Source organism: Oncorhynchus tshawytscha, linkage group LG06 (genome assembly GCF_018296145.1).
Source record: "Oncorhynchus tshawytscha isolate Ot180627B linkage group LG06, Otsh_v2.0, whole genome shotgun sequence".
Lineage (NCBI taxonomy): Eukaryota > Metazoa > Chordata > Actinopteri > Salmoniformes > Salmonidae > Oncorhynchus > Oncorhynchus tshawytscha.
In genome coordinates this window covers 72,322,071-72,348,314 of record NC_056434.1, presented here as the reverse complement: position 1 = coordinate 72,348,314, position 26,244 = coordinate 72,322,071, and the positions used below count along the sequence as shown (strand labels likewise).

At 41.3% G+C, this 26,244-nt stretch overlaps 2 protein-coding genes across 6 annotated transcripts in view; one reads left to right on the top strand and one right to left on the bottom strand.

Annotated features, from left to right (window-relative positions):
* Positions 1-3,573, bottom strand: part of LOC112253046 (SH3 and PX domain-containing protein 2A) — a 91,686-nt gene extending 88,113 nt beyond the window's left edge. Inside the window, exon 1 of one of the 2 annotated variants that reach the window (XM_024424914.2) lies at positions 3,172-3,573. In XM_024424914.2, coding sequence (XP_024280682.1) covers positions 3,172-3,243 — 72 coding nt within the window. In that variant the 5' untranslated portion in view covers positions 3,244-3,573. The remainder of the gene's footprint in view (positions 1-3,171) is intronic. The other variant, XM_024424915.2, reaches the window with a different exon arrangement.
* A 4,820-nt stretch (positions 3,574-8,393) lies between these two features.
* The window catches only part of slka (STE20-like kinase a), a 32,419-nt gene continuing 14,568 nt past the window's right edge, over positions 8,394-26,244 (top strand). For all 4 annotated transcript variants that reach the window (XM_024424912.2, XM_024424911.2, XM_024424910.2 and 1 more), the window contains exons 1-10: positions 8,394-9,271; positions 13,595-13,759; positions 17,124-17,172; positions 19,476-19,625; positions 20,351-20,423; positions 23,399-23,593; positions 23,938-24,019; positions 24,240-24,371; positions 24,485-25,552; positions 25,698-25,828. In XM_024424912.2, coding sequence (XP_024280680.1) covers positions 9,119-9,271; positions 13,595-13,759; positions 17,124-17,172; positions 19,476-19,625; positions 20,351-20,423; positions 23,399-23,593; positions 23,938-24,019; positions 24,240-24,371; positions 24,485-25,552; positions 25,698-25,828 — 2,198 coding nt within the window. In that variant the 5' untranslated portion in view covers positions 8,394-9,118. The remainder of the gene's footprint in view (positions 9,272-13,594; positions 13,760-17,123; positions 17,173-19,475; positions 19,626-20,350; positions 20,424-23,398; positions 23,594-23,937; positions 24,020-24,239; positions 24,372-24,484; positions 25,553-25,697; positions 25,829-26,244) is intronic.

The window sequence follows — 26,244 nt, the reverse complement described above, 5'->3', positions numbered from 1 at the left end:
ACTGAGCCACATCCCTCAAGGACTTTGCCTGTGCTTAGCTCTACTCTGTTTATTTTTATCCTAAAAAACTCCCTAGTCCTTGCCGATGGCAATCATACTCATAACATGATGCCGCCCTGACCATGCTTGAAAAAAATGAAGAGTGGTATTCAGTGAAGTGTTGGGTTGGATTTGCCCCCAAAATAACGCTTCGTATTCAGGACATAAAGTTAATTTCTGCAAATGTTTTGCTGTTTTGCTTTAGTGCCTTATTGCAAACAGGTTGCATGTTTTGGAATATTTGTTTTCTGTACAGGCTTCCTACTTTTCGCTCTGTCATTTAGGTTAGTATTGTGGAGTAACTACAATGTTGTTGTTCTATCTTCAGTTCTCTCATGTCACAGCCATTAAACTGTTTTGAAGTCTCCATTGGCCTCTTGGTGAAATCCCTGAGCGATTTCCTTCCACTCCAGCAACTATGTTGGGAAGAATGCCCGTATCTTTGTTGTGAATGGGTGTATTGACACATCATCCAAAGTGTAATTAATAACTTCACCATACTCAAAGGGATATTCAATGTCTGCTTTTTTATTTTTACCCATCTACCAATAGGTGCCCTTTTTTGCAAGGCATTGGAAAACCTTCCTGGTCTTTGTGGTGGAATCTGTGTTTGAAATGTATTGATTGACTAAGGGACCTTACAGATAATTGTGTGTGTGGGGGGTGGGGGGGGGGGGGTACAGAGATGAGGTAGTCATGCAAAAATCATGTTAAACACTATTATTAGACACAGAGTGAGTCCATGCAACTTATTATGTGTCATGTTGGGAACAGTTTTACTCCTGAACTTATTTAGGCTTGCCATTACAAATGGATTGAACACTTATTGACTCAAGACACTTCAGCTTTACATTTTTTATTAATTTGTAAACCTTTCTAAAAAACATATTTCCACTTTGACATTTTGGGGTATTGTGTGTCGGGCCAGTGACACAAAATCTTAAATTCAGGCTGTAACACAACAAAATGTAGAAAAAGTTGGGGTGTGAATACATTCTGAAGGCACTGTAAAACCACTTAGTTTTGACTGACCCAATGACACATAGAGAATTCCCTTCAGACTAAACTTCAAGGGGTCAGTAGAGGTCAAGCTAACTCATTAGGCCGGTCTGTCTGCACACACCTCATTAGAAGCCCGTGCCGGGTCAAAGAGGTGGTCAACAGGGTTTAACCATTAGCCATTTCATTTTGGGTTTTACATTTAAACAATTAAAGGAAATAATCAACTATTTACACTTCATTGGCTCCAACTTTGATAGATACTCTAGCTAGTTAGGCAAGAGTTGCATTTTCTAGTATTTTACAATGTTGTTTTTGTCAGACTCTAGTCGACAGCCATGGCATAATCCCAGAGGGGGCTGTTGACTATAACTATATGGCTAGAGTGGGAGCTCTCCCTGGCACTTACTATGTAGGCCACAAACATTTGGACACACCCTTTCTTCTACTGCAGATGCAGGAACATATGCTAATTGTTCTGCATCTGCATGCGGTTTCTAAGTGTCGCTACACATTACTACAAATCAGTAAAGACTTAACTGTCCTATTTGAAATCAATTCTTGATTTTATGCATAGTTCATTACAGAAATAGTGTGTTGCAGGGTGGACCAAGTTCCTGTACAGTTAATTGAGTGCAGACGACATGGCCAAATGCTTTGGATTAAGTGTTTAGGAAACAACAGTGCCCCTAAAGTGTGGTAAATATAGTTCCCTTTGAGAATGTCTTACAAACTGTGCATAGAGAGCAAATTTGGAGCTGTGCAGTAAATGGTCATGTCAGTTCAGACACCTCATTTGTTCGTATGACACACATTTACTATATGTATAATGCGTTTTGGGCACTAGAGACTCATTCAACACATCATCAAGAGAGGTCCTCTCAAGCCCAACATAATACTGCTGAATGTACAATACATGTACAAAACAAGCACTTTCTGGTGTTGTTGTTGGACTGACAAAATAAAACTTGCAATAAAATCCAACATGGTATCTGACCATGTCCACAGTACTCTGCATGCAAGTCAGCATAATATCTGCATGACCAGCAAACTCTCAAGACTTTTTGACAAAGAGGCCAACGGATTCCACAGAATATCTCCATGCTGGCAGGATATTAAGGAAAAACACCTACCATTAAAGCTTGGGATGTGGACTGTGGAGACATGACTTATTTATACGTAGTGTTTTTACTTATTCTTACTGGCTAAAAGCACAAGGACATGGGATTTCATCCAATGCAAGTTAAACACAGGCTTGTCAATACTTGTTAATGCCCTATTTCATTTATATGCATTATAGAACATTTTTAAGAATTAACAAAATTGCTTTTTGGACAAAAGGTTATGGAAGGTATCTGAAAGAAACGGTCTTCTATCTCAAAACACTGTGGCAATACTGTAGTTGCCAAAGGCTCTCAGTCCTTGTGCCCAGTGTCCCTCTCTCACCCATGCAAGGAAGTCACACTGTAACCTTGGAGACAAAAGACAAAGGGTTGCCTTTTTCCTCTCTCTAAAACAGGATAAGCATTTTCAGTTGCTTAGCTCATCGATAATGAGATTTGATTTATGTTTTACTCAAGGGACTTCCCAGGCCAGCAGGATCTCCCAATGTGATACCCCAGGGGGGAAGGCTTTGGGACCTCAGGCAGTACTGGTTACATGTATCCTCTCTCTGCTTAATTAATCCTATTGGATTTGGCAGACTAATTGATTTTCCTCTATGGAGACTAGCACTGTTCCTACTTGTTCCAGTGCATATAATTCTACAATATAGATAACTCAATGTTTTACTTATTGACGGTTTTACTTGGATCGGCAGGTAGCCTAGTGGTTAGAGCGTTGGACTAGTAACCGGAAGGTTGCAAGAGTTGACAAGGTAAAAATCTGTCGTTCTGCCTCTGAACAAGGCAGTTAACCCACTGTTCCTAGGCCGTCATTGAAAATAAGAATTTGTTCTTAACTTACTTGCCTAGTTAAGTAAATGTCAAATAAAAACTGACAGCAGAAAATAAAATAATAAGCAAGTGTACGTATTTAAAATTATATATCAGACAAAACGTCAAGTTATTGTTTATGGTCATGAAGCACAAGCCAAGTGTCTGGCATTGTCAGAAATCAATAGAATATACTCACATAATGTTTGGAGGGATTCCGCCTCTTCTGCACATCCACAACTTTCACTTCAAGGACAGTTCGGAACTGCATCTTGAACAACTTTTGATCCAGTTGGTGGGAAATGAGTTACGTGTGGGGCATTTATGATCCTTTATTGTCAAGGAAAGTTTCGCAATTGTCCCGAAAAAGACAATATAGGCCTAAAAGAAAAGTCGATGTTTGTCAAGTAAAGTTTTTCGTAACAATGCACAACTTGCGTGCTGATCCGCTACATCCATCCAATGTAAGTTGTTACCAACTGCATGTTATTTTTGCGGAGCAGGAAATACTGTAAACAACACACCGAAGACAAGGAGGGCAGCGGTTCGGCGAGCGCATATTGCAGAGCACTGCTGCTCAGCCCTCCTTGAAAGAAAAGTAGGTTGGCCCTTGTGTTGGACAGTTACTGTCCTTAAATGAGGGGCGGTGTGACTCTAGCCATTGTCATTTGTAGGGCTGATTAATTACTATAGCCTTAAAAATAGCGTGCTCCCAAACACATAATATTTATAAACAACTGGAATATAATAAAATAGAATAGATTATTTAAAATATTATAGTAGAATAGACGTATCTAAAGGGGTCATATCTACTATGACTAGTTAGGCCTATCATTAAAATAGGCCTATAGGCTACAGCAGGAATTTTAGGTCTGCTCTAAATAGGATTCCAACAATGACGCATATGGCATAGGCTACAAAATCGACCATTTCATAAATCTCACGGGGTTATTTAAGTAGTCCAATCGACACAATGAGTATAAAGCAATACGCATTTTTACAGTTGAAATTATGACACCCTACAAGTCCACTATAACACATTCAGCAAATTGCCATAGGACATATTTTTGTAGTCTAATAAAATGGTATTTTCAATAGTTCGTTTTATCTCAGTCTGTTAGCCTACTGTTTTCCATGACCGCATTCCATTGTTGAGAAAGAAGTTGAAACAAGTGGCTATACTGCACTCTATTGGTCATCTTAAATAATGCATTCTATTGTTCTTGCTCATGAACCCAGAATGTACCTATTGTAACACGTGAGCGAAGCCTCGAGCCGACGCTAGCTGGGTCCTACTGTACAGAATACCGTGTTCTCCCACATTTACCCTGAAAACTCCCTCTGACAATATTCAACAACTCTAAAGAGGCTGTTGAAAATATTGAAACTTATAGCCCTCGGGGTGGCAGGGTAGCCTAGTAGTTAGAGTGTTGGACTAGTAACTGAAAGGTTGCAAGTTCAAATCCCAAGCTGACAAGGTACAAATCTGTCGTTCTGCCCCTGAACTGGCAGTTAACCCACTGTTCCTAGGCAGTCATTGAAAATAAGAATTTGTTCTTAACTGACTTGCCTAGTTAAATAAAGACTAAAAAAAAAAGGTCGGTCTGCAACTTGGTCTCAGAGCATTATTCTGCATGTAAAACCAAACTTTCTATTTAGTATGGTATGTACGATCCCCACCATACTGTGTGGAGGTCCCAATAGAGCTGATTCGAACTTGCCAACCTGTACATTTCACATACATTCTGCATTTGAAATGTGAGAGTAGAGGCCAGTGAACACCTCTGACAATGTTTTGGTTTGTTTGGCCTACTACACAATCCAAATACACTGAGACTGGAATATTTATTAAAGTAAAACATATTCGTTCACAAAGTTTGAATTGTTTGTTTTCTAATACTTGTTTGTTGTTTTTTGTTTATGAGTTTCTCTCAGTGTCGAATTGCCAGGAACTGAGGTGTGTTCGCAAAAATGGCGAACAAGAACACCACCTGTTTTCACTGCGTGGACTCTACATTGGCCTTTTTTTCGACATTGTCCTTTGAGAGGGATGGTATTGGTAGGCCTATTTTTTCAGACTATTAAAAGGATTTGTCAATTGTTTAAATCTAATGCTCCTTGAATTATTTAATTGCAGTTTAAAATTGTATATAAAACAAAAAGGATCATCTAAATAATGCATGATATGCTACAAGAATAGGCCTAGTCATGTTTAAATGATACATTTCCTGACCCTACCTGCTGTTGGAATCTTCCAGGTTCAAGACGCTGCTATAGGCCTATAACCAGCTCTATGGTACGCTTAACGGAAGGGCAGTGGTTGAGATCACATTAGACCTATAGGCAACAGCTATATTTGTTACGTTCACCTTCTGGTGAGGTTCCCTATCTGGGCATAATGTTCTGCAGTTTTTGCAGTTATTCCAGTAATCTCCAAATGTTCTATTTAGCTTTGCTTTTTGATGCTATGCTACCAACCTACTTACTTTTTTATTAAATATGTTTGTACAAAGTTCCTGTGAACCTTTGTGCCTTATTGCTCACTGCAATAAGGCACATGTATGAGTAAGACTAGGCCATTTCTTACACATACAGTGGGGCAAAAAATTATTTAGTCAGCCACCAATTGTGCAAGTTCTCCCACTTAAAAAGATGAGAGAGGCCTGTAATTTTCATCATAGGTACACTTCAACTATGACAGACAAAATGAGAAAAAAACATTTCAGAAAATCACATTGTAGGATTTTTAATTAATTTATTAGCAAATTATGGTGGAAAATAAGTATTTGGTCTATAACAAAAGTTTATCTCAATACTTTGTTATATACCCTTTGTTGGCAGAGGTCAGACGTTTTCTGTAAGTCTTCACAAGGTTTTCACACACTGTTGCTGGTATTTTGGCCCATTCCTCCATGCAGATCTCCTCTAGAGCAGTGATGTTTTGGGGCTGTTGCTGGGCAACACAGACTTTCAACTCCCTCCAAAGATTTTCTATGGGGTTGAGATCTGGAGACTGGCTAGGCCACTCCAGGACCTTGAAATGCTTCTTACGAAGCCACTCCTTCGTTGCCCGGCCGGTGTGTTTGGGATCATTGTCATGCTGAAAGACCCAGGCACGTTTCATCTTCAATGCCCTTGCTGATGGAAGGAGGTTTTCACTCAAAATCTCACGATACATGGCCCCATTCATTCTTTCCTTTACACGGATCAGTCGTCCTGGTCCCTTTGCAGAAAAACAGCCCCAAAGCATGATGTTTCCACCCCCATGCTTCACAGTAGGTATGGTGTTCTTTGGGTGCAACTCAGCATTCTTTGTCCTCCAAACACGACGAGTTGAGTTTTTACCTAAAAGTTCTATTTTGGTTTCATCTGACCATATGACATTCTCCCAATCTTCATCTGGATCATCCAAATGCTCTTCAGCAAACTTCAGACGGGCATGGACATGTACTGGCTTAAGCAGGGGGGACACGTCTGGCACTGCAGGATTTGAGTCCCTGGCGGCGTAGTGTGTTACTGATGTTAGGCTTTGTTACTTTGGTCCCAGCTCTCTGCAGGTCATTCACTAGGTCCCCCTGTGTGGTTCTGGGATTTTTGCTCACCGTTCTTGTGATCATTTTGACCCCACGGGCTTAGATCTTGCGTGGAGCCCCAGAACGAGGGAGATTATCAGTGGTCTTTGTATGTCTTCCATTTCCTAATAATTGCTCCCACAGTTGATTTCAAATCAAATCAAATCAAATCAAATGTATTTATATAGCCCTTCGTACATCAGCTGATATCTCAAAGTGCTGTACAGAAACCCAGCCTAAAACCCCAAACAGCAAGCAATGCAGGTGTAGAAGCACGGTGGCTAGGAAAAACTCCCTAGAAAGGCCAAAACCTAGGAAGAAACCTAGAGAGGAACCAGGCTATGTGGGGTGGCCAGTCCTCTTCTGGCTGTGCCGGGTGGAGATTATAACAGAACATGGCCAAGATGTTCAAATGTTCATAAATGACCAGCATGGTCGAATAATAATAAGGCAGAACAGTTGAAACTGGAGCAGCAGCACAGTCAGGTGGAAGTTGAAACTGGAGCATCAGCATGGCCAGGTGGACTGGGGACAGCAAGGAGTCATCATGTCAGGTAGTCCTGGAGCTCAGGTCCTAGGGCTCAGGTCCTCCGAGAGAGAGAAAGAAAGAGAGAAGGAGAGAATTAGAGAACGCACACTTAGATTCACACAGGACACCGAATAGGACAGGAGAAGTTCTCCAGATATAACAAACTGACCCCAGCCCCCCGACACATAAACTACTGCAGCATAAATACTGGAGGCTGAGACAGGAGGGGTCAGGAGACACTGTGGCCCCATCCAAGGTATATTTATTATATTTATTTACATATTTCTTCAAACCAAGCTGCTTACCTATTGCAGATTCAGTCTTCCCAGCCTGGTGCAGGTCTACAATTTTGTTTCTGGTGTCCTTTGACAGCTCTTTGGTCTTGGCCATGGTGGAGTTTGGAGTGTGACTGTTTGAGGTTGTGGACAGGTGTCTTTTATACTGATAACAAGTGCCAAACAGGTGCCATTAATACAGGTAACGAGTGGAGGACAGAGGAGCCTCTTAAAGAAGAAGTTATAGGTCTGTGAGAGCCAGAAATCTTGCTTGTTTGTAGGTGACCAAATACTTATTTTCCACCATAATTTGCAAATAAATTCATTAAAAATCCTACAATGTGATTTTCTGGATTTTTTTCTCATTTTGTCTGTCATAGTTGAAGTGTACCTATGATGAAAATTCCAGGCCTCTCTCATCTTTTTAAGTGGGAGAACTTGCACAATTGGTGGCTGACTAAATACTTTTTTGCCCCACTGTACATGTGGACCTAACCTATTTCAGACTGACAAGGGGGAGTGGGGTTCAAAAATGGACTGGCTTATTGTTAATATTCAGGAATAAATCAAGCCTTTCAGAAATACATATTTCAACAAAGCAGTGAGCTGGCTGCTTGAACCTCGATGTGAAACAGAAATTGCAAATGACAAAAGAGTGCGTGACAAAACAATTCAGAAGGTGGCGCCAATAGCACGGACTTCAATTATAACTCGCATCACTATAGTTTGAACAGGGAGGGTGAGGGTCAATGCAATCGAAAAAAAATTACATCAGTTAATTAAAATAAAAATATGGAAATGTAAGATTTGATGATGAACTGGAATCGTATTTAGGCCTCGGCTAATTGCACAGGAATAAAACATATCAAGCCTGTTAAATTTCAAATTGAGTCAGGTAACTGAATTGAACAAATTGATATGAAGAAGACTGCATTTGAGTGGAATTTGTTTAATGTATTAGTAATCGGTTGGATGGAATTTATCAAATGCTTTGTTTGGCCATGTCAAGGCTTTCATTGCGGCTGCGCTTCACGGGTACGCGCTTTCCACAACATCCAGCAAGGAGGAGGTGGCAAGGCACTCTATCAATTCTGAAGTTGGTTCGGTATGAAGGAATATTCCCTATTAAAAGCAACCGGAAGAAAATGAAATGTTTAGAAATGGCCACACCATAAATGACTATCGTCTCGTGGAGCTTCAAGTCTGAGAAACTTAATTTAATTCTCGCGTTTATTTTTCCGTTCCTTGTGACGACAGAGGACTTGTATTAGATTGCGTGGTGGGCCGTAACTACGGGTTATAAGTATGTCTTTGAAGGGAGTTTTATGAAATCGCTACCGCTGAACTTCAAGAAGATGCTGCTAGTCTGTTGAGATCCATTTATTAAACCGGTTGTTACATAGTCTAAGAATGACCGTGTGTGTATTGGGGCAGTAACGTTAACCATCCCAAGACCACCCTTGTGAATTTGGTTGAGAATGATCAAATGTAGCCAACGTGTTATGTGAACTGTTTAATTTACAATAATAACAATGCGCGATTGATGTTTCAGCTCATGAGTAAATGCGGGTATTGAATTGTAGTTTATTATTATTGGGTTTATTTCAAGAATCGTCTGTCTACTTGTCTAGCGGCTAAATGGACACAGTGGCGCGAGCAAGCTGCCCTATTACAGCCTGATAGACACTTGGACGTTATTGGGAATTTTGGATTATTCTTCTTTCTTTGTGGGAATTGCTGGAAAGGCCACTCATACTAAACTCACAGAAGATGTCGTCGTTCTTCAATTTTCGTAAAATCTTCAAGTTGGGGTCTGATAAGAAGAAGAAACAGTATGAGCACGTACACAGAGACGAGAACCCGGAGGAAATCTGGGAGATTATTGGGGAACTGGGAGATGGGGCCTTTGGGAAAGTATACAAGGTAAAACGAACGGATATATTATCTTTCAATATAAAATCCATTAAGATCAAGTCTGTAACTCATGATACCTTCGTACAGGAAGTTCTACTGAGAGACATAACTCAACCCCTCCTATCATCAGCATGTCAAATATGCCTTTTTTTTGTCTCAAGTTGAATTCATGGCCCATCTCATTTTGTCGTTTTTGTTCACCCTTGACATGTCAAATACTAGGCTACCTCAACATGAAATATTGCAAGACTCATTGCCTGCCTAAACAGTACTTTTTTTTTTTTACACAACCCAAGGGAACATGTCTCACAACTGTTCTATGAATGAATATTGAATATGGTAGTGGTATCCTTACTGAATTATATATTACTGGTAAACAATTACATTTTCAATGCTTATCTGTGTCAAAAATTCAGTTTTCAAGGAGTGGCTCTCCTAGAAAGTCAACGGGGCCTCCATAATGATATGGTGGGTGATAAGTGCAAATAAAAGGGTTCAAGTTCATACTCCCAGAACAGCAGTGCAGTGGTGTATGAAAGTCCTCATGGCCAGTTGGGAAGGGGAACTCTTTGGCTGCAAAACAAATCAGAATAGTTCACATTCAAGAAGAGCTTATTGTTGACTGTGAAGATGAGAGCAATATGGATTGCTTGAGGGTGTGAATTGCAGGCAGTAAACCTCATAGGAAACAGGATACATTTGAATAGTTCCCTAGATAAGTGGGCCTTATCAGTCAGAAAGGTCCCAGCAGTGTAGACACATCATCATTGGTGAACAGGTACTTTGTTGGCATAGCTCAGGGGGGAGCAGGATGTGCGTTAGTACCATATACTGTAGCAGGTTCTCATGTCGGAAGGTCTGTATGTGGGTGGAAATTTGTGATAATGTACATTGGCTATCTACAGGTAACTGCATAAATAATGGAAACATTTGAGTCATTTAGGGATACAAAGTATATTGAAAACAGGTGGCACCTGAGAGAGCGTTTTCCATCACCATCAACAAAACATAAAATTATGGAATTTATCGTAAAATAATGGTGTCCCATCCCTCCAATAGAGTTCCAGACACTTGTAGAATCTATGCCAAGGTGCATTGAAGCTGTTCTCGCTCTTGGTGGCCCAATGCCCTATTACGGCACTTTATGTTGATGTTTCCTTTATTTTGCCAATTAAAAGTTGTATTAGTCTATTCTTGGCTCTGCGGCTAGTAAGCTAAACCATTCAATAGTCGTCATGCTTAGTTATTAAGGCCTGAACATTACTCTGTCAGGGTTGGGACCAACACACTGAGAGATAGAACTGTTGATGATTTACCTTCCGTGTCTGCTGATTCTCTCCTTTTCCTGGAACTTAACTGATCAAATAATGTCAGTGATTAGCCAGTGAGTCAATTTTCCCCAGTTACCCATGTATTCATTAGCTGATTAACAGGCAATGATGAAAGCCAGGACTGGAGACACTGCAGCCCTCAAACAGAGTTGGGGAAAACACCTACCTGTTGACAAGAAAAATAATGACAAAACAATGTCATCTTCAGTCAAGCATTCTAATGTCTCTGTCAACATAAGAACATCTTTGGTGTGTCTAAACTGTAGTAAGTTGAGTTTGCCCTAATGGTTAACAATATTTGGTATTTTATTAAGATTACCATTAGCTGTTGCAAAAGCAGCAGCTACTCTTCATGGGGTCCACACAAAACATGAAACATGACATAATACAGAACATCAATAGACAAGAACAGCTCAAGGACAGCACTACATATATATATTTTTAAAGGCACACGTAACCTACATATCAATGCATACACACAAACTATCTAGGTCAAATAGGGGAGAGTCATTGTGACACGAGGTGTTGCTTTATCTGTTTTTTGAACCCAGGTTTGCTGTTTATTTGAGCGATATGAGATGGAAGTTCCATGCAATAAGGGGTCTATATTATACTGTACGCTTTCTTGAATTTGTTCTGGATTTGGGGACTGTGAAAAGACCCCTGGTGGCATGTCTGGTGGGGTATGTGTCAGAGTAGTGTGCATAGCCGATCACTTGACCAAATCTGTTACCATGTAATAACAATATCATACCCTGTACACTATTATCTTAGTTATCCCTTGTCCTACAGCCATTGTTCCACACTGCTGTACCTTAAAGGAGAATTTTGCTCTTTCACAAACAAATCTCTATTTTTGATGTAAGTGCATGATATAAAAGGTTCCACACTCCTTTTTTCACTTGTTCACTTGTTTTTGAGAAACTTACCCCAACCAGCGATTTACTTCCTCATCTACATTGTGTACTACAGGGGCTCTGAAAAAACATGGAACAAATGCTGCAAAAAACACCCAAATACGTCCTTTTAGAAACGCAAAAGCTCTTAGTATACTGGTGCATGTCTATAGATGTTGTACACGTGAAATTGTCATTCTATACTTTATCCGCAACATTATATTCCATTTACTTGTGAATAAAGCTGTACTTGGGTGTTTTTGGACCATTTTTTCAGAGCCCCTGTACTGTACAACGAGGATGAGGAAGTGAATCACTGGTAAGTTTCTCAAAAACATGTGAAATCGACAAAAAAGTATCTGGACCTTTGTATATTACATGCCATGCCAATACGTGTATGTGACCAATAACATTTGATTTGATTTACATCAAATAGAGATTTGGTATAAATAAAAGTGATCCTTTTAATATCATATTCCATGTGTTAATTCACAGCCCTGTAGTGGGTGTGTCATGCTGAGGTGTGGTGGTGTTAGAGGTGGCAGCAGTGGGTGAATCAGCTGGCTGGGTCTGGGAGGAAGGGGATTCTTGGCATTCAGTCTGAGTCACAGCTCTGAGCTCACCCCATGACGGGCCGTGGAGCACAGCCGCTGAAGTAGGTGTGAGGACAAGCCAAAGCTCCCCGTCACAACGGCTAATAAAAACAACTGATAGCCCTCTATTCACATACTGTAGTTAGGTTACTTTCCCCTTCATCATTTGAGAGCACATTACCTTCTCTTCTGCGTGCTTGGGGATGTGCCCATGCTTCTTTAATGTAAATCCCTGGACATGTTTTGATTTGGTGTTCTTGCCAGTTTCCTTGTTATGCTTTGCTAAAGGTCAGACTGTTTCTTGGATATGAACCATCAGAGTTCCTGATGGAATGTGAAGGCTCATGCCCAGTAGAACTGAGGTCATAGAGCCCTCTAAAATAGGAAGGCAAATATGCACAGTTTCACAGGTATGACCTCGTGTTGAATGTGTGACTGCTAAGGCTAGGGCAGGCGTTGCCTGGTACAGACAAAAGGGAGTGACTATGTGTAAATATAAATTCTGATGCAGTTCGCTACACTGACACACCCTCTTTCCCTCCTTAACTTTCCTTAACTCCACTAGGTTGGGTCTGTATCCATAAACATTACGGCCAAAGCTTAGCTCAAAATAGCAGCCCCGTCTGCATGAGCGAGAGGAAGTGGAGAATGGAACAACGTGTCATTCTCCCCTTTAAATGTCTTCATTTTCAACTAGGTCAAGCCTTTGCAAGTAGCCAAAGGAACATGCATGTATCTATATGCGTTTGACCATTACACATGGTTGCTTGTTTATGCTTCCTAAAGCCATAAGCTAATACCTTTTTCTATATATCTAATCAAACTTCCTCTTTTGTCAGACCTTGAGCTGGATCCTAAATCCCTTCTTTTTATTGTAATTTCCTACTGTCAACATTTGTGTCTGTTATATGGCTACTGGTCACAGTAACTTAACTGTCATGGCAATTTTGTTGTTTTAAAAGCGGAAACATGCTTATATTGCTATAAAACAGTATATAAAATATGTTTCGGTAAATGTTTCTACAGTAGTTATCACCGAGGATAGATGGCATAGCTTGGGCATGTGGTATCCGTTGTTCCTGAAATGAAACACATAGGAACAGTTAACCTTGATAGACTAGTTAATACAGTTCAGCTAACAGATTATCAGTTTTCTCCAGAGACTCCACACTGTAATTGTGGTCTCTCCTCAAGCTGATTTTCCTGCAAATATAAAGACTCTTATGTTTTTGTGTATGAATGATGAAATACATTTCCAGAAAGATGTGACCTTTTTAGAAAATTGCCTTCAGCTGCTCTACCATAAACCACTCCAATGCTAAATGCTCCAACTCCAAAATGGCAGTGGCCTTTTCATGTTATCGTTACCGTTCATAAATGTCTTTACATTAACCACTATCCATTAGTACGGCTAATCTGTTGCTCTTTTTCTGCGGTATGAGTTTGATCGAATGGTGCTTGTTATCAGGGGAATATATTCACTAATTTCCTTTGTCGGTGTCTTTGTTTCAGGCCCAGAACAAGCAGACTGGGACCCTAGCTGCTGCCAAGGTGATCGATACCAAGACAGAAGAGGAGTTGGAGGATTACATGGTGGAGATAGACATTCTGGCCTCCTGTGATCACCGTTACATAGTCAAACTGCTGGATGCCTTCTATTATGAAAGCAAACTGTGGGTAAGTGGGCTCCCTCTGGAGGGATTGGGTTTCTCAGATGTGGAGAACAGGGCCACTGACAGTGTTCACAGTTCACACCACTCACACACTTGTGTGTATACTCATGATCCTGCTAAAGTGCGGGAGTTCACCGTCTAACACTTGAGAAACATCAATCTATATGCACCTCACACAAGTCAAACATGATGATATTCCTAATTTATTCACAAACCAGTGCTTGAGAGATTAACCTTACGATTTAAATAAGGTCACCTCACCTTCTCTTATCAATGTCGCCCCTTATTCTCTCTCAAGCCCCAGACTTCACATGGGGATAGGGCTGAGCGACCATTTTGTTTTTATGCATTTTTTCGATAATTTTCGGTTCAATTACTTGAATTCCGTTTAGTTTGTATTTCTGTGGGAGCCCATTGTGCCGTTTCTCTAGAGGGAAATCAGATAATTCACAAGAGGAGTCAAGAACTATGGGACACTGGGTTGAAGGGAGTTGAAGTTTTCACTAAGGAAATATTCAACCTAGTTCAGAGCAGAAACGCGGAAATTAACTACAATGACCAGAATCCACTGCGCTGATTCTTTCGGATACACTTTTACCCTGCTATGTAAGGTTAGATACACACAGAACGCATGAGAGAGGAATGTACACAACGACAAGAGGGATAGAGACAGTTTGTGAAAGTACCTTTTCTACTTTGAAGAACTAGTAAAAGGATTTTGTCAGAGAGCTCTGCAGCATCCTTAGGCAGTTTAGTGTATCTAAATAGGATGGCTAAAGACACTACAGTATGGGGAGCACAGAGATAATGTTAGGTGGTCTGACTGGCTGGCTGCTACTGCCTTAGCAGAGATTAAATGATGACAAAGTCCTCAAATAAAAACAAAGTAATATACTCAACATAAATTATTTCATACAAATTTCCTATTTCTGTGTTTTTTAAAATCTTTATTTAACTAGGCAAGTCAGTTAAGAACAAATTCTTATTTTCAATGACAGCCAAGGAACAGTGGGTTAACTGCCTGTTCAGGGGTAGAACAACAGATTTGTACCTTTGTCTGCTCAGGGGTTTGAACTTGCAACCTTGCGGTTCCTAGTCCAACACTCTAACCACTAGGCTATCCTGTCACCCCAGGTATGATGTCTACCCAATGTGGACCTGACCTGAAATAATCATTGTCTTTATTTCATAATGCATTTACATTTTTGAAAAATAATCAAAACTGAATCAAAAACCGTGATTATTTTTTCATAAATGAACCAACCTCAAAAAGCACTAATCACCATCAACTGCTGTGTGAACGCTGTCAGAGGATTCTGTCACACTGTTGGTGTGTTGGGAGAGAACAACAGCGCATTTATGTCCAGGTGGTATCATGTGATCCCCCGCTGTGGGGCTGCAGCCATGGGAAGATAATGGACTGCTACTCTGGGCTTGAGAAAGTGCTAATGAATAATTTAGAGACATCAAACCTTGTAGTGTGTGCCACTGGTTGAGTCCTGAGAGAGATTAATGTGTAACGTATGCCTTTAAAACATGTCAGGCATTTAGTTAATGTGTGTGAACATTCCATTCAGCCAAAAAAAGGACTCATTCATACCAAACCCTGTGCAACAGTAGGTGAATGTTGTGAAATATACATAAGGCAGGCACTGCCAGTAAAATGGTAGCTAGCGGCTGATGTCTTATGGCACTGTTAAGGCATAGTAATCAATAATGGAGATCTTTGCTGCTGTAAGGATAATTGTATCATATTTAATTCATGATAACATTAGTAAACCGTTTCAAATAGTTAATTATTGTAAAACGGTTAGCCCTCCATTGATGTGTATCATTACATAATGAATCACCAGTCTTTCCATCCTCTTTGTTTAACTCACTGAATGGGCGTTGCTCAGTGAGGGTTTTGATTGATTTGTGCATCCGATACCTCAAGCTGCTGTTTGACACGTCATGGCTATGCTCTCATAGATCAGGTGATATAGTATAGTTCACAATAGCTTTTATCACAGAGGCTGGTCCGTTTTCACATTTCCAAAACTGCATTAGTTCATGACATCATCTGATAAACCAGACGGAACTTTACCAGTAGGTTAGTGCGCTTACTTAGTCCTGTGCAAGTCAAGAATTGCATTAGATCAGCTCGATGCGATGTCTTTGAATAATCGCAATGCACACGATAGTGATGTTTAGCCATGTTGGGGATGTTCATTTCAACAGAGAAATAAGGGTTGCGTTCAGTAGGACTCGGTTGTGTTCAGCAACAGCAAACGGACACACTTTTTAAAACGTAAAATGAGTGTTCTTATGTGACATGTTCCTGTAGTACCTCCTCAAAGCATTTTTTCCATGGTGTGCCAACTGAACACAACACAGGTTGTGTTCAAGTCAAAGCTATATCCACTTTTGGAGATAACTAGTGCTCTCAAATCGTATCCTGATGTCGACAGCAGATTGGAGATGTATTCATAACGCAGCACTCGCAGAATTTTTTAAAATCTGAAATTACACTTGTTATATTGTTTGCTAGCTCTGTCTTATTGACCACCCAAAGTTTCTAACGCTAGCTAGCCACTTAATATAACGTTTTTTTTCTCAAAATATATGTTAGCTAGCAAAGCAGAGAGTAGACCTCTCATTCCTCTGCTGTGTGTGTGGACCATTGTATCTGAGGCAAAGGCTGCTACAATGACTCTTCCTCTTAGGAACAACACTGGATCAGAGCTCAATAGAGTAGGTATTTGTTTTTCTCACATCTTCCTGTAATACAAATAGTGTGGTCAGATTTAAATTGCTTGCAGTGACGTTGCTGTCTGAGGACTCCACACTTTCTTTGAAATAGAGCTGATGTAAAAACTTGATGTAGTTTCTGCTGCAGATTTATTGGCAGATTAACATCATCAAACATGTATGCCAAACTGAATCCCTTACAAAAAATGAGGAAGTCCCCTTCATGAAGTCTCACACTTGATAAGTTATTGCACTGGTTAGCATTGACCACGAGAATTTGAAGACCTTTCACATGGTTGTTAAGAATTTCTGCTGTGAAGGATATCTGTAATTGAGTTGTCCCTTTTTTTTACATGTGAATTAAGCTCACAGTTTACATAATAGAATGTGAATATATCCACTGTGAAACTCACTCATCTTATTAAATGACAAGTTTGTGCATGCAACAGAGTAGGTTGAATCAAACTGTCTCGCAAACGCCTTTTGCGAAGTGCTGTTTTCATCCAGCGCCAAAGAATTTGACCTCAAGGCTCCCTCAATTAAAACGTTGATGTCTCCTGCTTTGAGTGTTACTCTGAAACGCACATAACATTGGGGGGACACATTGGTACAGTAACTGTGTATTTGTCTCTCCTCAGATTCTGATTGAGTTCTGTGCGGGAGGTGCTGTCGATGCAGTCATGTTGGGTGAGTATGGATTTTCAAAAAGAAATACATGGAAAATGTCACTCTGTCATCAGTCAGATCAAATGTTTTTTTCTATTTCAATACATTTCAGCCAGTGTAGAATGTTCCCTCCACTCAGTGGTGGAGTGGTGAAAGTGTATCATTATCATAGTTCCCATTTCTAGGAGTGGTTAGTCCAGTTTTAATGCCTCAGTACTTTCCTTTGTGTTATTTGGAATTTAAGGAACCTCCCACCATTGGTTTAGAGTTGTATTGGGACTTGATATTTTAGTCATTTAGCAGACGCTAAGTCCAGAGCGACTTACAGGCGCATTTAACTTTAAGTGCCTTGCTCAAGGGCACAGACAGATTTGACATAGTCTGCTCAAGGATTCAAACCAGCGGCCTTTTGGTTACTGGCCCAATGCTCTTAATAATCGCAAGGCTACAAAATTAAGCCTGCAGATGTGACTGGGTGTTACGAATCGCTTTGGCTCATAACTCATGCAAATTATAAACAGTGAAAAAGTGAGAATAACCACAGACAACTTAAATCTACCATCAAACACTCATGGTTTATTTGGTAAACACACGGTAAAGCGGGGCAGGAAAAGGGGCTGAGCTGGACCCAAGGAAGGAAAGAAACAAATCTCCCAAAAACACCCCTAAGTTAGTTAGCTGTATTGAAATAGGCTAGTCTAACTAACCAAAAATACAGTGGGGGTCCACCCAGTTCTAACTAGTGTTCTTAGACAAAGTATTCCTACGGGTAGTGTATACCCATGGGCGACTTGTCTTGGTACCCCCTTTTCCCACCTTCAAACAAAGAGTCAAACACCATAACAAAACAATAATCACAGGATAACAGACAAAGTGACATGTGGTTGCTAAACCAAACAAGAGAGATCTACAGAGAGATTGAGCTCCAGAGAAAACAACTGAATGGGTTTTTAAACCAAGGGAAAGGGAATGTGATAGGGTAAGGGAAAAGGAGCAGGTGTCTTCTGATTGATAATTGATTGATGACTGATTGGGGAATGATGATTGTCACCTGTGAGGGGAGAAGGAGAGAAAAGAAATACACACAGGATACCTGTATCTGTAACACTGGGTGTCAGTCTTTACACTGTGATATGTAAGATATTAAATTAATCTGAGTCTTTGAGTTGAGACCACATGTCCTCCATTTTGTAACAACACCCTGTCATTATATTGTACCACACAGTTTATAGTGAGTAGATCACAATTTACACAGGCTGATAATGATAGCACAAATAGCCTGTTTTGTGTAATGAGTTGACATAGGCTGCTACCATTCTTCACTCTAAGCATGTAAGTCACAGGGGGTTGGTGGCACCTTAATTGGGGAGAACGGTCTCGTTCTAATGACTGGAGCTGAATAAATGGAATGGTATCAAATACATCAAACACATGATTTCAGTTTGTAGGTGTGTTTCCTGACCGATTCCGCGTTTGGTTGATGATGTTTGTCCCCCGTGAGACATGGTTGACATTAAAGCCTATTTCACTTCTTCAAAATCCCCACAATGAATCTAAGATAAAAATTAATTACAGATGTCTTGTTTTATGTTTTTGCTGAGAATGTTTGAGTTGCGCAATTTGACATCTTAAGGAGTTTGTTGCAGGATTTCGCATGTAGAAAATGTGCGACATGTTCTACTATGTAGATAATGCCAGGCTGCTGGGCAGGTATGTCTCATCGTGTATGCTATTGGATAGAGCGCAATCACCACAGCTCTTCACCCCATGTTAGTGGGCAAATGGACATCATCAAATGAAATCATTTACCCGTTGTGACGCACGGATGGTCCAAACTCTGTTTTAGGTTAGACTGACTTAATCACCTAAATGATCCTATTTACACTTTGTAGTCAATTTTGACACTGGAATAACTGTTTCTGACTCATATTGATGCCACAGGCTGTTTTTCAAAGGGATTTGTTGCTTTTTAAAAGCAGTCACTCTTTAAACAGAGAGGAGATGTCATGGTTGAACCTCTTCTGTTGGATCAGGAGTGGTCCAGTGGTGTGACTCACTCTACCATGCTGTTGGTCCAGTTATGACTGCTGGCTGTGGGAAGAAGGGCATTGAACAGTGTTCTTTTGCAGTTGCTAAGGGTTACAGCCCCATGTGTCAAAATTGTTATGTTTAGTGTGTGTTCACCATGTACTATGAAGGATACAGTACATAAAGCATTGGTAAAACCTTCATGAAATGTCAACATACGACACAGAAAGTTCCAGTGGATAGAGATTTTATGGTACACTAAATTCATGTGGATGCTTCCGTCTTTGCCTCTGCAGAGCTTGAGAGGCCTCTGACAGAGCCCCAGATCCGGGTGGTGTGTAGGCAGACGTTGGAGGCCCTGGCCTACCTTCATGAGATCAAGGTCATCCACAGAGACCTGAAGGCTGGGAACATCCTTTTCTCACAGGAGGGAGACATCAAATTGGGTAAGGCCTTGCCTCGCTGGACTTCTATTGGCTCTTTGTCTAAGAATATCTCCTACTGTATTTCATGAGTAGTAGGCTGTCCTCTGTTGACTTGCGAATAGGTTTAACTGGTATCCTGAAAAGATATTGTTCAAACGTGACACTCCTAACAGGCTTTAGTCTGGAAAAGTGTAGTATTACTACCCCTTTGAGTGCCTTTGCATCCAGCCCAGTAGAGAATGTAGTGGACTGGACACTGGCCTGATATGTATTGTTAAAAATACAGGTTTCATGATGTGGGCGATTCATCATCATTATTGGCAACATGCAGGCTGCAAATGTATGCAAATGAAGCCTTGGATATGTAAATGATTGCAGTTGAGTTAAGTGATAGCATCCATAGCTACAGTTTCCATGATGATTCATATGATGTAGGCATACAGAGGGTCGTGACGGGGCTAGGCGTAGCCTTAATTAGCAGGCAGTCGCTAGCTACACAACGCTTCATTTGACCTCTCAGATGTACTCGAAGACTGCGTTGAGACGCACAGTAACATTCTGAAATAATCACAAGGTAGTGTAGCAATGACAGTAGAAGTAGTACTTTATTATTCATATAATGTGGATGTATATTAACCTATATTAACCTTTTCTTGTAAAAACAATGAAATGCATTAAGTCTCTGTCATTCTCCATCTCTACCCAACTGCCCAACTCCTAAATTCTGAATCGATGTCTGTTTTCAGCTGACTTTGGCGTGTCCGCTAAGAATACCATGACGCTGCAGAGAAGAGATTCTTTCATTGGCACTCCATATTGGTGAGTCATGCTGTTCTGATTCTTCATGTATCCATTTTATAGAGCTTCTGATTTGAACTGAACAAAACTTGTGTGAGGGGTATTTCATTGCCACGGGGCAACCATTTGTTTCGCAGCGATGTTGTCAAGCTAATTACCAGTATATTGCTGTAGGGTGAATGAAAAAGCTCTTTCAGAGTGTCCAAAGCACTGACTCATGTTCCCAATAGTACATTATTTGAAACTAACACCAGAACGCACACTCGGTGTACACAAATGCACACCAGCTTTCACCACACACACACACACACAAATAACTCGAGAATGCAACGATGAGCGGTCTTTAAATCATTATGATGCGCACTTTGAAGGTGTTAGAATAACTGTCCACATTTACATTAGCCAGCAAGATGAGTAACGAACAGCAACATCACTAGCCTATGTCAATCTACTATTCCCTATTGTAGAAAAGTGTACCGAATCTATTGGTCAGTTTGTCGAGAAAGAAATGGCCTATTCCAAACAGACCCTGGGACAGTCGTGTGACAACAGCCAGTAGACCTAAGCTACATTTTTAAAAATTGTCTGATGCCACAGATCAGAACATTCAGCTTAAAATGTTGATTAACTATTATTTCTTCACATTATAAGCTTAACAATGTGCACAAGTCAGTAGGCTACGGTTGAATGTTCGTTCCATAATGCAGTTATTGGGAAAGCGCACTGCATATGCGAGCGGCGTCAATTGACAGAGATGGAAAATATCCATTCAAAATGTAGAGAGGGGAGATCTAATAAGCAACAACTAGCATGGGTTGCTAATACTGTATGAGTAGAATTGTGCTTTGACTACTGGATAATGAAAGAAAGTTTATATAAAAGAATTGCCTCCACGGAGATGGTCTGATTTTGACTAGGTTACTTTGAATCAAGGTGAGACATGCCTCATAATGTGTAGTAAAATATTCAGGTTTCAAACAGTTAAGTATATGTTTTTAAAATGCATACTGCCTCCAGCTCATTGCAAAGTGGGGTGTGACGCGCTGATGGAGCCTGCCTTCCGTTGCCTGTGCATTTGCTGTTTGAGATGCAGCAGCAGCTCCCACGTGGTCTTACAGATTTTACACTCAAAGGCTCTGTATCTGTATGCAGTACGAATGGTAAATAAGATGCATAACGAATATACTGTACACGAGCTAATTTAGCTAAATTATGCAAATTAACCTATAGACCAATAAGCATGACCGGTCAAATGTACAGCCTTATTTTAAAATATATCGATTTTTTTATCCTCAAGAATCTACACAAAATACCTCGTAAATCGAAAACTTAAAAAAAAAACTTTTTTGCTCATTTATGTATTATTATATTATATATTATTAATATTATTTTTGTAAAACATTTTTTTTACCTTATTTACATAAGTATTCAGACCCTTTGCTATGAGACTCGAAATTGAGCTCAGGTGCATCCTGTTTCCATTGATCACCCTTGAGATGTTCCTACAACTTGATTGGAGTTCACCTGTGGCAAATTTAATTGATTGGACATGATTTGGAAAGGCACACCTGATTGGTGGAGGTCTGCACACCTGATTGGTGGCTTGGTTTTTGCTCTGATATGCCCTGTCAACTGTGGGACCTTATATCTATATAAGTAGCATCATGCTGTGGGGATGTTTTTCAGCGCGGCAGGGACTGGGAGACTAGTTAGGATCGAGGCAAAGATGAACGGAGCAAAGTAAAGAGATCCTTGATGAAAACCTGCTCCAGAGCGCTCAGGACCTTCGACTGGGGCAAAAATTCACCTTCCAACAGGACAATGACCCTAAGCACACAGCCAAGACAATGCAGAAGTGGCTTCGGAACAAGTCACTGAATGTCCTTGAGTCTGGACTTGAACCCAATCGAACATCTCTGGAGAGACCTGAAAATAGCTGTGCAGCGATATTCCCCATCCAACCTGACAGAGTTTGAGAGGATCTGCAGAGCAAATTGGGAGAAACTCCCCAAATACAGGTGTGCCAAGCTTGTAGCGTCATACCCAAGAAGAATCGAGGCTGTAATTGCTGCCGAAGGTGCTTCAAGAAAGTACTGAGTAAAGGGTCTGAATACTTATGTAAATGTATTATTTCCTTTTTGCAAACATTTCTAATATCCTGTTTTTAATTTGTCATTATGGGGTATTTATTGTATGTAGATTGATCAGGGGGACGATGACAATTTAATCAATTTTAGAATTGTATTTATTTATTTATCCGTTATTTTACCAGGTAAGTTGACTGAGAACACATTCTCATCTGCAGCAACGACCTGGGGAATAGTTACAGGGGAGAGGAGGGGGATGAATGAGCCAATTGTAAACTGGGGATTATTAGGTGACCGTGATAGTTCAAGGGCCAGATTGGGAATTTAGCCAAGACACCGGGGTTAACACCCCTACTCTTACAATAAGTGCCATGGGATCTTTAATGACCTCAGAGAGTCAGGACACCATTTTAACGTCCCATCCGAAAGACTGCACCCTACACAGGGCAGTGTCCCCAATCACTGCCCTGGGGCATTGGGATATTTTTTTTATTTTTTTTTAGACCAGAGGAAAGAGTGCCTCCTACTGGCCCTTCAGCACCACTTCCAGCAGCATCTGGTCTCCCATCCAGGTACTGACCAGGACCAACCCTGCTTAGCTTCAGAAGTAAACCAGCAGTGGTATGCAGGGTGGTATGCTGCTGGCGAGGCCTAACAAAATGTGTAAAAAGTTAAGGGGTCTGAATAATTTCCAAAGGCATTGTATTTACATTGACTGGTATTTCCATCAATGAATAGGCTAAAAAGTATGGTTTCTTCTTTTCCCGGACAACTGGCCGGAGCCAATTTTCTTCATCCTCTTTAAAAAATAAAAAAAAACTGTCCAAAAGCTGGCTATTACCGGCTAACTTAAACCCTGACACACACGTACACATACTAAAACAACCTCTCTTTCCTCTGGTTCTCCAGGATGGCTCCAGAGGTGGTGATGTGTGAGACATCTAAGGACCGTCCGTACGACTACAAGGCTGACATCTGGTCCCTGGGGGTCACCCTGATTGAGCTGGCACAGATAGAACCTCCTAACCACGAGATGAACCCCATGAGAGTCCTGCTGAGAATAGCCAAGGCCGATCCGCCCACACTCATGCAGCCTTCACGCTGGTGAGAGTGTAGAATAATTTTGTAGAGGGGGAGCGGTGATGGAATGAGTCAGGACTAGTGTCGTAGAAACAGACCCTAGACCAGGTGACGAAAGAGTTTCATTGTATGGGGCGGCAGGTAGCCTAGTGGTTAGAGCGTTGGACTAGTAACCGAAAGGTTGCAAGATCGAATCCCCGAGCTGACAAGGTAAAAATAAATCTGTTGTTCTGCCCCTGAACAAGGTAGTTGACCCACTGTTCCTAGGCCGTCATTGAAAATAAGAATTTGTTCTTAACTGACTTGCCTAGTTAAATAAAGGTAAAATAAAAAGTAGTCTTCAATATTTTTCCCCCTCTGTTTGGCAGGTCACCAGAGTTCAATGACTTTCTGAGGAAGGCACTTGATAAGAATGTGGACCGTAGGTGGTGCACAGCCCAGCTCTTGCAGGTGAATGACTCGGCATGTCTGATAACCTGCATATGAAAAAAATTGTTTCCAAGCCTTCTTTCCCTCTATTGTGACATGTGAAGAACAAACATCTGGAATACCCCACCCTAACACCTAATTTAAATGATGTGCTGATGCTGTATGGAGTGGTGCTCCTGTTTTGACTACATATTGTGGGATAATTTACTACCTTGTATTGTTTCCCCACCACTCCATACAGCATCCCTTTGTTAGCAGTGTAGTTGACAACAAACCGCTGAGAGAACTGATTGCTGAGGCCAATGCTGATGTCTTAGAGGAGATAGAAGAAGGCAAAGAGGAAGATGAAGAAGAAGAGACGGATGCAACTCTGGTATGTAGTATAGCGCACTGTTTTCATAATCTGTTATGGAATAGTGTCGTACAATGTCACAAAAGGTCAAAAAGTCTCACAGCATTGATTGACCATGTGTTGTTTCTGTGAAGGTGGTGCCCGGACATAACCGAGCGCCATCAGACACCAGCATGGCCAGCTCTGAGGATGAGAAGCTCTCTGAGACCACCTCTACACTGGACTCAGTCACAGAAAAGACAGAGCCTGAGACTGCAGAGGACAAGGCCAGTGATAAGCTGTCTGACGAGGGCCTTGGGACCAGCGTGGGCGACAGGGCAGAGGGTGAGAAACTGAACGAGGTGTCTGATGCCAGTAATGAGGACTTAGTCAATGGACAGGTGAAGGCCATGGAGCCCAAACCAGAGGAAAGCCCTGCTGGAAAGCCTGAGGAGATTCCTGACCGTCAGATCACCATTGTGCCAGAAGCACCATCAGACACAAAGGAGAGTGTGATTGTGAGTGAGGAGACAGGGGAAGTGGAGAAAGTAGAGGATGGACCTCCACAAGTATTCCTGAAGGAAAGAGTAGAAGTAGAGGAGAAGAAGACAGAGGAGGAGGTGAAGAAGGAACCAATCAAAGAGGAGCCAGAGGTGATTCTCCAGCCTCCCACCAAATTCACAGATCCAGGGGACCAGCCTAGGAGTGCTTTAGAGGAGCCTGGCGCCGTATCGACCGAGGTCAATGCTAAACCAGAGGAGATTGAGAAGGAGACGCTCATTAAGGAGATGACAGAGGAGGTTAAACCAGAGGCTGATGGGGTCACAGACATAAACACAGACACCGACTTGAATGAAGACACAGACAACACAGAATCGGACGTCAACACAGACGCAGAGGTAGACGCAGCTGAGGGCTCCACAGAGGTCTCTGCAGACACAGAAGCCCAAAGAGACAATAATGTAATACCGGTGGTGATTCTTGAGGAGGGGACCACAGACGAGAGGGAGGAGAAGCCACCAGATGAGGAAGCTCCATCCCAGGATGCTGTTTCGGAGTCAAAGACCGACCAGGAAAGCACTCCTGTTAAGTCGGAGCCAGATGTGGAGAAGGATTCTGACTCGGGGAGCAGCTCCGCAGCAGATAGCAACAGCATGGACCTCAACCTATCCATCTCCAGTTTCCTGTCCAAAAAGGCTGAGGCGGGGTCTGTGTCCATACAGGTAACAAGGCATAAGGACCAATGATGACAAATGTGTCCTATATACAGGATATACATAGTGTCATTCAAGTGAACATCCTATTTAAGGGGCCAACATATGCACTTCAATTCAGACATTACGTAAAACAAACTCCTTTTCTCCACAGGACACGAGACGGCAGAAGAAGACTCTGAAGAAGACCCGTAAGTTCATGGTAGACGGAGTGGAGGTCAGTGTGACCACGTCAAAGATAGTCACCGATAACGACACCAAGAACGAGGAGATGAGATTCCTGAGGTATTTCTCTCCTCTCTACCGTGACTAAATATGGCATGTGACCCATTTCGGAGCCCTGCCATAAATAGTTGTCATTCATTGCTCAGTTCCCTGGCTTTTACAACTCCAAGATTGATGAACAATGATGATGGGTAGACTTTTATGGTCTATTTTGGCCTCTGTATGTTTTAAAAGGCAGTGAAAAAAATACTCCATCTCAAATGTCGTCTGTTGTTCTTCTGTTGGTGTCTTGAGTTGAGAGCTGGGTTCATTCCATTTTGACCACATTTCGAGTCAAATCAGGATATTAATCGGTCACCTTACTCACCTATGGACAGATTCCGTGCCCCTCCCGGGAGTGAAATATAATACGTTATTATTCATTAGTTGAAGGTGGAAATCTGTTGAGTCCAAATGTGAAGTGTTGTTGTTGTGTG